The sequence below is a fragment of the Lycorma delicatula genome, chromosome 1, assembly GCF_047948215.1.
Source record: "Lycorma delicatula isolate Av1 chromosome 1, ASM4794821v1, whole genome shotgun sequence".
In the NCBI taxonomy this organism is placed as follows: domain Eukaryota; kingdom Metazoa; phylum Arthropoda; class Insecta; order Hemiptera; family Fulgoridae; genus Lycorma; species Lycorma delicatula.
Window position 1 is genome coordinate 223,956,336 of NC_134455.1, and position 12,032 is coordinate 223,968,367.

At 29.6% G+C, this 12,032-nt stretch overlaps 1 protein-coding gene across 2 annotated transcripts in view; it reads right to left on the reverse strand.

Annotated features, from left to right (window-relative positions):
• The window catches only part of OstDelta (oligosaccharide transferase delta subunit), an 85,035-nt gene that overhangs the window by 25,337 nt on the left and 47,666 nt on the right, over nucleotides 1-12,032 (reverse strand). The window contains exons 10-11 of one of the 2 annotated variants that reach the window (XM_075373524.1): nucleotides 6,525-6,716; nucleotides 5,262-5,324 (exon numbers count right to left, since the gene is read on the reverse strand). In XM_075373524.1, coding sequence (XP_075229639.1) covers nucleotides 5,262-5,324; nucleotides 6,525-6,716 — 255 coding nt within the window. The remainder of the gene's footprint in view (nucleotides 1-5,261; nucleotides 5,325-6,524; nucleotides 6,717-12,032) is intronic. The other variant, XM_075373535.1, reaches the window with a different exon arrangement.

A 12,032-nucleotide genomic window follows, 5' to 3' on the forward strand; every position in this document is an offset into this window, starting at 1 on the left:
CCCATGGGATTTCCCTAACCTGCTACAATGTCAGAAATTTATCTGCAGGAATTTGAAAGTAGTATACGGCATAAATCATGTACATAAAATTTTATTAAGGGTCAGATATGTAGATGACATTCTAGTTATATATAAACCAGTTATAAATAACGAACATGAAATAATTTTAAATAAATTCTTATCATAAAACATTAAAATTTACATATGAAATGGAACATAACAGAAAAATAGATTTGGACGTAAATATTAAAATAAATAAAAACAATCAAATAATAACTGGAGTATATAAAAACCTACCTCAAATGAAATCATTATAAACAAAAATGTTAACCATCCTTAGTTCCAAAAAATTAATATTTTTAAAAACATGATAAATAAAGCAATAAGATTGTTTTAATGAAATAAATAATATAAAAAATGGATATGTACATCATTAATTGATAATATATATAAAAAAAAAATAATTCAGAATTTTCTCAATAACACAAATATTACTACATTAACACCTATAAATAAAAATAAAAATGGTGAAAATATTTATATAAAGTATTTTTATACAAATAAAATTACAGAAAACATGATTGATCCATATAATGACAGAAAATATAAACCTGCTTAGAAGAGGCCTGATAACCATATAATTAAACATTTAAAATATTATAATAATAAAAAAGGTAAAAATAAATATGATTCTTCCGGTATTTATAAAATAAAATGCAACAATTGCGAAAATATATATATTGGTAAAACGAATAGGTCCTTTAAAAATAGATTTAACGAAAATTTTAGATCATTTAAAAATAGAAAAATAGGTTTCTCAAATGTAGCTGACCATTTAATAAATAATAATCATAATATAACTAGTTTGGAAAATAATTTAGAAATAATCAAAAAAGTAAATATTGAAAATGAAAATAGTAATAAAATATTAGAAATTTTAAGAAAAATTGTGTATATATATATATAGATATAAATGTAAATTCAGCCTTATAAATCTGCAAACAGAATTAGATAGGGACATTCATAGCAAAGTCTTTTAAGTTGGCATACAATGATAAAATACTGATAAATTAATAGTTATTGCAATACTTTTCATTCTCTTGACTGTACAAATATTTGTTATAAAATTTTTAAAATGTTAAATTTTATTAAAAATTTTACAAAATAAAATGTAAAAAGCTAAAATGAATGAGTAAATGTAAACAAATAAAATTTATTAAAATAAAAAATATTACTGAAGATGGGCTTGGGCTCAAAAACGTTTTGATGAACATAAAAAATTAAAGGTACAAGTGTTCTCTAATTTTGTACTTTACGGAGGTTGAAAAAAAAAATTATATATATTATCTTAAAATGAAACAGGTTATAAAAAAATGTAATAACATTATTATGCTTATTTTATTCTCTTAATGTTAATTATGTTGCAATTTGTTCAACTAGTAAACAAGCAAACCCCCCCCCCCCCCACCACTATAGCCAAATGAGATGAGAATGATATACATGAAAAGTAAATGTGTAGTCTTGTACAAACTCAAGGGTGAACATTCCCAGGATATGTGGTTAATTAAACCCCAACCACCAAACTACACCGGTAACTACTGTCTAGTATTCAAATCCATATAAAAGCAACCAACTTTTACTAGAATTTGAACTTCAGAACCTTCGACTTTGAAAATCAGCTTTTAAAAATTAAAATGTAAATGTAAAGAAGTTTATAAAGTAAGTGAATCAGTTGTGTTAAAATTAGTGTAAATATGAAGACTAGGATGAAAAATATAAGCACTCACAATATTAAAAGAAAAATGGTAATGTACTATACAAAGTATGAAGATTTAATGAACCACAAACATCCACTAAGAAAGTAGCAAGCACCTAAAACTACTAAACTGAATAGACTACTAAAATACAATCACTAAATTACATTCACAACTTCTACACACCCACTAAAAAAAACACTTCAATGTAAATTCTATTTATAGTATAAGGGACATTTCTAAAGTAAAGACTGCTGAGAAAATTCTCTCCTTAAGGTTGGCGAATCAGTGTGTACTAGTAATGTACACCTGCATTGTAGTATCTCTGATTACTTGTGAGTTATTACATTATAAAATGAATAGAAAAACTGATGTTCCTGCCGACTGTGAAATATGTGGAGTCAAATGTTTTTTAAACCATGAAAATGTTAAGCTGGCTGAAATTCATAGGCAGTTAGTTGCTGTATGCGGTGACAATGAAATGAATGAAAGAAACGTCCAAAGATGGTGTGAAAGGTTTAGAAATAACAGAATTAATGTGTATGATGAAGAATGTTCGGGAGGGCCTTGAAAATCACAGAGGACTTGTTGAAACACGTCGATGATGAAATCAGAAAAGATTGTCACTCAATGATTTCCAACCTGGTCCTTTTTCCTGATGTTTCAAGAACTTGGTCGTATTGTTCATGACTGTTTAGGCTTCAGAAAGGTTTGTGCACATTGGGTGCCGCACATCTTAACGGAACATCTCAAAAATATCCAAATGGGATCTGCTTTGGAATTTCTGATGCACTACACAGAAAAAGGTAATCAAGTTCCTTAATTCAATCATTACTGGCGATGAAACATGGATTTCGTATTACATGCCAGAGAGAAATCAGCAGTCAAGTGAATGACATCATCTTCAATCACCGACCAGAGCAACAAAGGTCAAGCAAGCCACAGCCATTTGGATGCAAACTGATGGCCACAGTCTTTTGGGATTGGTTTGGTGTACTGCTGATTCATTTCATGCCACGTGGAACGACTATAAAATGCACAAGCCTACTGTGAAACTCTACGTAAGTTACGGCATGCCATTCAAAATTGGTGACGTGGGTGGCTGACTGGTGGCATCACCCTGCTGAATGATAATGTACGTCCACATGTTGAGGGTATGACTCGTGATTTACTGAGAACATTTGGATGGGAAATTTGTTATCAACCACCATATAGTCCAGACTTAGCTCCTTCTGATTACTGTTTGTTTGGTAAATTGAAAGAATTTTGAGTAGTAAGCAACTCGCAGGTGATGATGAACTTAAAAATGCTGTTAATCAGTTACTAAATGGACTGCTGGCAGAAGAATATGACAAGGGTATATTGAAGCTGGTGTATCACTACAATAAATGTCTTAATTCATGTGGCAATTATATAGAGAAGTAGTATAAGGTATGTAGTTTAAGAGAAATAAAAAATATTTATAGTTTTCAAAATAATTTTTTTTATAATGAAATAGTCTTTACTTTAGAGATATCCTCTTGCACATAGATATTAATTAATTATGTAAACAAGACATTTGGACCATTTTCTGAAAGTGTTATCAACTTACCACAGACAATACAAAATTTAAATTATCATAAATGGTTTAAGTTTTAACAGATCTAAAAATAACAGGTCATCTAAAAAGGTTGCAGCAATAAAAAAAATGAGATAAACATTAATTGGAACTGCAAAATAATCAGGATACCAAGCTTTTTTTTAGATGTAACTGGCCGTGACCTTGAGCTGATGCACATAACACCTCTGTGCCACTGCCTGACAGTGCAATAGCGACATCCTGCATGACATTTTAGGCATGCTATAACTGTATATTTTCCCAAACGTTGACCAAATTGATCAAGAAAGTAGGTTGCTATAATGTTTCAACAAGATAGTGTGCCCCCACACTTTAGCCTAGACGTTTGACGTGTTCTCAATGAAAGATTCCCTAATAATTGGGTTGGTAGGGCCGGTTCTGTGCTTTGGTCTCCGAGAAGCCCCCTACACTTTTTTTCTACGGGGATATATTAAAAATATTATCTACAGTGAAAAAAATGAGGGATGTACAATATTTAAGACAATGGATCACTGCTGCTATTGGCACAGTTATGCCTGCAATGATCCAATGGACCCAGGCAGAAGTCGATTATCGGCTGAATGTTTGCAGAGCAACTAATGGAGCTCATATTGAAACATTCTAAGATATTTAAAAAAACTTTTTAAATTGATGAATTTTTAAAAAAGATACTCATATATCTTTAATAGTTTCTGAGATACGATTTTTTAATTTGCTGTAACCTTTTTTGATGATCCTGTGTAAGTTTATATTTCAAACATTCATTTGTCTTAGTTTTGAAATTTTCTTAATGAGAAACAAATATCAAGTCACTGCCAACCATAACTTGTACTAAATATTGTGCTTCAATGTTTATAACTATTTTTTATTCAGTAATAATATGCTATTTTTACATAAGAAGCAATTATCCCAATATGAACCTTTTTCTAAAATAAGTATTTTCTTGGATCTGTGATCAGATGTAACAAGTAAAAAAATAAAAATGATATATATTTACTCTATGTATATATATATATACATACTCATACTACCAATAATTTAAAATCATAATACTTGGAAAAATTCACCAGTTGTTTTTCCTTTTATCTCTAATTTCTAAAAAAAAAAGAAATAATCTATAAACTATCCTAAGACATCTACCTCCAAACAATTAGTTAATTTTCAAATAATTTTAATAATTATAGCCAATAAACTAATTCACATTATACATAATTATTTTATAAATCAGCTTAACCTTCAAACAAGCATCATTAATTTGTGATTAATTTACACTGATAGCATCAATCAGATTTTACACATAGCTTTTTTATATGGACATCCTTTATGAAACAAGAACTGGGAGCAAATTTCTTGATATGTAACATAAGTCATTTCAGTTTTTTATAATTACTTTCTTTAAATTTATTTTGAAATATCAATACACAAATAATGATGAATCTCAGAAAAGGTGAAAAATGATGCTCAATGGCGATGTCAGTAAAAACATTCTGAGTATTCATTACGGAGTCTGATATATTTAATATATGTGGGGCAACAACCTCTGTATGGATATGGATTTTTGAAGTTATTTCATGAAAGTAATTAAAATTCCTTATTAGTCGAGCAAATTTATTAGCGTCTAAAAAAAAATTAAATAATAATAATAACCAAGACAGGTAAGATTACTCATGTAATTGATATTTAAATGATGTTTAATATTAATTTTAAAAATTACACAAATTAAAGTAAATTCTTATTAAAGACAAAAAAAAATGTAAAGAGAATACTGAAATTTATTAACTATTAATTTAAAATTTGTAATATTGGAACTACTTATTCTAAACTCCTTGTACACCAAAAAACATCATCAAAATGTGCACACCCGTTTAAAACACTCAACCCAAATACTGTTTCTGAGTGCACACTCTTACCTTGACACGGTTTTCAAAATCTCTCTGAGCACTATCTTTATCAGATATTTCATGATGCGCACCCTGTAACATGACTTGTATGGAAATAAAAAGGTAAAGGAGATAATGACATACAGAAAAAATATGACAATTTTCACCAATGCTAAATTGAGCTTTTTTTAACGATAATTAACTGAAGTTTTAAGGGATCAATTCAAGGGTAATTTTGATTAATTACAAAAATATATATAATTTTAACGTTAATCTTTTTTTAGATTAATTTATGAAATTAATCATAAACAAATTAATATCTTATTCTTATGATTAATTTTTTTCATATTTTATTAATAGCGTTTTGGATGAGCTGATGTAATTATTATTGATGAAAATGATATTAAAGTTAAAATTTAACACTTAAATAAAATATATTTATTCTGATTATTAGAGAAGATAATAATCATTTAGTAATGAAAAATGAAATTATAAAATAAGTGGCAATCTTTTAGATTTTGACTAAAAACTGTTAAATATGTTAAGTTTTTTTATCTAAAAAATACTATTTTCATTTATCATTTACTTCATAAAAAATATTTGTCATCTATTCAATTACATAAAATAAATAACATGCCTATATACATGATAATGCCACAATATGTTTTCCAATACTTCAGATAAAATAGCAGGCTAACATTTTTGAGGGCACTCAATGCACTCCAATGCATGAAAGAAAATTCAGAGCAGCAAGTTTTTACTATCCCTTAGAAGATGAAATACCTTCTACTTTGAAAAGAAGCAGATTTAAAATTTGGTACCTCAAACAGTTTTTAAGTGCAAAAATGATAAAACCATGATAATCATACTCCACTGATATTAAACAGTACTTGTAGGAGGTAGGCTTTAATACTAATTAAATTATAAATTTAAACTTTTTTTACAAAAAATAAAAATACCTGCTTAATTATTTATATATAAGTGTAAATATTTTTGGTTAAAAAGAAAAGAAGTAAGGAAACAAAAGTAAAATTTTTGTATAGAATTTCAAAATACTAAATAAAATTTAAAATATTCAATTTCTAAATTTGTCTTTTATATTTATTATTTTTATAAGTTATCTGCATTGATTAGGATAAAACAAAGTGATCCAAGATTAATAAAATGATTACTGCTGGATTTTACCTGTAGTCTATTTGGTGTGAAGGACTCTCAATAAAGATAAAAGAGCTATTCAGTTATCAATAAATTTGATCTTTTTAAAATAATAATGAGTATTTTAGTATTTCTCACCTGGATTTCAGGTTTTGGCTGATAAACATTGTTCTTTGATTCAGAAGCTTTGGACGAATCAACAGACAGTTTAAGATTGACATCAGCAAATTTCCAAGAGAATGAGTTAGAAATCACAACATCTCCAACAATCAATTCTACAGAATAAGTACCAGACAAATGTTTGAATTCTGCCTGCTTAGCACCTAAATTCTGACATTAAAAAAATACACAATAAAATTAAAATACTCAAAAACATATGCAATCAACTTGAGGCATGTCCAGAAAGTAAATACCATTGGATCTAGCTCAAGTACAACAGCGTGTACAATGCACACATATTGTATATGTATAATATTGGTTCCTTTACATATTACACTTAATGTAAGTTTGTAAAATTCTTGTTTCACAAGTTTTTACAGGAAGTGGAAAATGCTTTAACTCAATACAGAAGCCTACAAATTCTGAGTTATATATTACTTTAATGCAAGAAATGGTAAGCTTAACAAAATACATAGCATATATTAAATGTGTAGGAAAAAATTAAAATAGGTGCCGGAACATAAATTCAAAGGGGAAAATGAGGAATAAAATTTTCATAATGAAAAGTGCAATGTTTAGGTACTTCTCTCATCTGATGAAAAGGTTAAAAAAATATGGAAACTGATTTGAAGTATGATTTCTTATCTAACAATACTTTCCTCTTATGTTGAATGGTCCTTACTGCAAGAATCATTAAAAATAAAAAAATCTTTCTATTAAAAACTATGTTCAGGTTCTTGTACTATAAATGGTTATGAACTAGCACAATGCAAAGTATAGATTTAAGGATTTATAGACAAGGAAGCTTACTTTTTTGAAGCAGTATTTTGACAAATGTGAGGGTTTCCTACATCATCCAAGAACTAAATTATATTTTCAATGGCTTTACTAAGATAAATGTTCAAGAAAAAATATTGAACTGTTTTGACCTAGATCATGTGCATTCTACTCTTTTACAGGACAGGCAAAACAGTTTGCAAGTGGATGCAAAAATTCCAAATGCAGGCAAAAGTTGTATTATTTCATAACAAACTAAGATTTCATTCTGCAAAATGATAAAGAATATCAGATATACATGAGAACAACCCATACAGGTCAGATTTAGCCAAATTATTATAATTTGGTTTCTCAATTAAAGAAGTTTGTAGATGAACTAATTTGAAAATGATGTGCTGAATATGGAAGTTAGATTGCTCAATTCAAGCAGCTGAATTCTACATGTAGAAGTGTAGAAACTCGAAACATAACAAATTTGACATGTTGATAGTACACTGAAAAAAAATTCTACAGCAATTTATAATATTTGTTTATTGTTTACAAAAGAATATATTTATTTCTGGACAAGCCTCATAGATAACTTAAATAATAACTTAGGGTATACATCATCCTCCAACCATAATCATTATTTACCATATATTTTCCTCGGTACAAACATTACTTCACACAGTATCTGCTTTACATAATTATGTATGGAATGGTATATTTATTTTCTGTCGGTTGTAGTAAGAATTTAAAAGGTATCAAAACAGCATCTTAAACACCTAGAGATCTCCAATTTCATAGAATTGCAAAAATCTGCCCTTAAAACAATCTTGAGAGAATCGTATTACATGTTCCCTTTAGTATAATTTAGACGATTTAGATTTTGAAGTATGATTTAAAATGGAAGGTAATAAACAAATACAAAAAAAAATTTGAAGTATAATATGTTCTACAGTCAGAATCAAAAATAATTATTCAGAATTTTTTAATGCATAAATCCTCGAGTTGTTGTTGCTTTAAAATTTCCTGAATTAATTTAATAATTCATTTATTATAGTTCTTCATAAATTACTATTAATTTTACTTTGCTATACCCTCTTTCTTGTAACTGGCTGCAATACGCTATTAAACACACTCTTCACATTTATTGCAGGGAAGCAACCTGCTAACATATTCACATTCAATTCACCATTTATGAGTTTGTACAACTGATTTTTATGGTAAACTGAACAGAAAAATTATGTTTATCCAGCATTGTTACTTGACCTAAGAACTAATGTTAACTGGTAGTCACTTGGGGCCAAGTATCGGGTAGATGAGCACTAATCCCTCTCCTTAAATCTCTTTTATGAAGAACCTTTTTTTCAGTAGCTTACGGACGTACATTGGCATGGAGGAGCAAGATGCTGCAAGACAACAGCAGGGTTCCTCCTGAGATTTTGAATCCCCTGATGCAACTTCTTCAATGTTTTCAAATATACATCTGGATTTATCAAAGCATAAATTCAATGTGAGTCTGTCAGGTTGAGTTCTAGTACTTAAAAGACTGTTATAAACAAACATAAGATTATAATAATCTAATGATTTATATATATATATATATATATATATATATATGAAGGACGCTAAGTAATAAATAATTTAATTCCCAGAAGTAAACCAAATTCTACTACCATTAACCGGTAAATCAAAATAAATTAAAACTAGACATTATAAAAAACAACATAAATAATAATCAGTGCAATACAACATGTACAAGATAACCATCAATCCGCACCCAGTCTAATGAATATAAATTTTATTAATGTAGTTTGATTATGACTTCACCTTTAAATTTTATGTTTCACTGCAGCGGAACTCAGTGAAATATACTTAATCTTAAATTCGAAGCACCTGGATAGCATATCCACACATGCACATACTTCTATATTTGACTCTTTAAGTATTAGATTCAGCAACTAAACTATATCTATAAGACCAAGCACACCTTATAAATCTTATCAGCCTTTTTTCCAATCCCTTCCATTAAGTAGATTAATTATCTGCTCCCCTGTTAAGACACTGTTGCCCAGTTCAGAATTTCTTATATGCACTAATATCAGGCACCTTCTGATAAAATTTATGTCTTCTTTCTCCAGCCTATTGCATAAAGTTCATAACCACTGACCGCCCTCCCAACCTGAACTTTTATTTAAACTTCATACTGCATCCCGCCTTCTAAATATTACTATCATTTCGCTTCTGTTAAATTTACCAGTAAAATAATTCTGATCTTCGAGTACATGATCCAGAAAATGTTAAGTGTTGTGTAATAATGATTTTTCAACAAGCACCATCCATTTCTACTTTAAATCCTTCTTCATGCATTCACTCACACCATTCAGCAAAAAACATCATCCAAAACCATCTTTCATGTCTCAATAACCGAACCCCCTCCTGAAAACCATAAGCTTTGTCTTCTCCATATTAATTATTAATCCCCATTGTTCACAGTATTTTTTCAGATTGTTAATCATTATCTGAAGCGCTTTTGGTGAGGATGCCACTAGTGTCAGATCAGATCATCAGCATATAACAATCCTTTAATATTAAGTTCATCAACCCAAACATCTTCTCCGATGCAATCTGTAAGATCATTGATAAACAATGAGAACAAAGCAGGTGACAATAAACGTTCCTGTTTTAAGCCGCTAAATGTACTAAGCCTTCAGTTAAACACCACAAAAATGCACATGTATTTTTATACAATTCTCCTACAAAAATACAATCCTACAAAACTTGAATTCAAAGTTTTATAAGACAAACCCATTTCATATAACATATAGAAGCGCTGATCTATCAATGATATCAAAGGCAGCCCTAAAATTAACAAACAGTACACCTTACCACCGCTAATTTTTAATTTAATTAAAGTATGCAGATTAAATATATTGTCTATAGTAGAAAAGCCTTTTCTAAAACCAGCTTGAGACTCTTTTAAAATATTATTGTCTCCTAGCCACTTTATTAGCCTGTTTAATAAAATACCTGAAAATAATTTTGCTATTGTATTAATAAACGAAATACATCTGTAATTCTTATCATCTGACAGATCTCCTTTTTTATGCATCTGGAATATAATTCCTTTTGAAAAATTACCAGGCATTTGACCGGTTTCTAAAATATTAAAAAATTTAAACAATATTTTATTGAAATCCTTCAGTGCAGCTTTGTAAAATTCAAAGGGAACCCTATCTGTACCAGGGGCTTTATTTTCCTTTGCTTTCTGCAAAACAGTATTTAATTCTACCTCATCAATTAGAGAATCCAAAGTTTTGTCTGTCCCCTTTAAAAAAAAAATCAGATTTCTTTTTATTACAGAGACTATGATAATTCTTTCTTTCTTCCAAATAAATAAAGTGCATTTATTCTCCATTTCTGCCTACTGGGTTCTTTAATGTTTCCTCTACTTGACAGATTTCTTCCTGCTGCTTGACAAAACATACCTACAATTTTTTTCCCATCCTGATAACTTTACCCAGGCAAAGCCGCGTCCCATGTTAAATTTTCCAATGAATGCTTGTACCTCTTTGCCGCAGACCACCTCAGTTTCAGTAACAAAGACAAAAAACAATTATTTTTAAATGGTCGCTGTCATTGTTCTCTCACCTCAATGGGTGTGATCCGAGAAATCTGTGGAAATAACTTGAAAATCAACTCTACTTAACAACTTTGTTGATATGCAATATAAATCTACAACTGAACTTTCCATTCTCCTAACAAAAGTCCATTCACCCTTCTTATCGCTCCCTGTTCTCTCATTCATCACACACAAATCAAATCTCTCCACAATCCAATCACTTTCTGCCCCCAAGCATTAACCACCTAATCCTTAGAACACCTAATTACATTTACAATCCATTCATTGTCTATTATTTCACCTGGCAGTACCTGTCAATCTTCTATTTGCTATTAAAAGACTGTAGCATACAAAGTAACAATTTTTGCCAATGTTTTTCATAAAGCTCCATAATCTTCTAAAATCATCCTCCCATGTCCCACTACTGTTTAAGTAAACTGGAATTACATACATACAGCAATCATCCAATTTTTTACTGTCATAGCTGTTCCCCCCCCCCCCCCCTTAGAGCTTGAAAAAACTACAAATTAAACCTTGCAAATTACATTTATAGACTAGCATAATTCCACTGTGACCCAAACTTAGATCTTCCGTGACCCAAACTTCTAACTGCTAGAACCCATACAACTTTATGCTCCTGAAACAGATTTTTAGATCATTCAGCTTTATCATCCACCCAAACATCATATGTCTTTAAAAGCAAAAAAAAAAATAATGGACCAATAACTTAGCGCTGAGTCCCGCTACATTATATCCTACAATCTTAAGTATTTTATCTCTTTCCCCTTCCAACAGACAACTTCACACTACTGAACGTCACCAGTTTGTCCATTGATTTTCTTAACAATTTCCCCAGTCATAATTGAATATCTCCTTTAATTCTGCCATGCCATCTTGCAATCCGCACATCAACCGTGCTGTTGCCATAGTAAATTTTTGACCATCCATAATCAGCTGATCCACATTAATAGTTATGTTCTTATTTCCCACTGCTTTAATAACTTTTTTGAATCACCACAAGCTTTCCTCTTTTTTCCCTAGATGCCCAACAAAAGTCCTTGTATGCTATCATGATAGTTCCTTTTAACCTCTTTATGTTTTTTAAT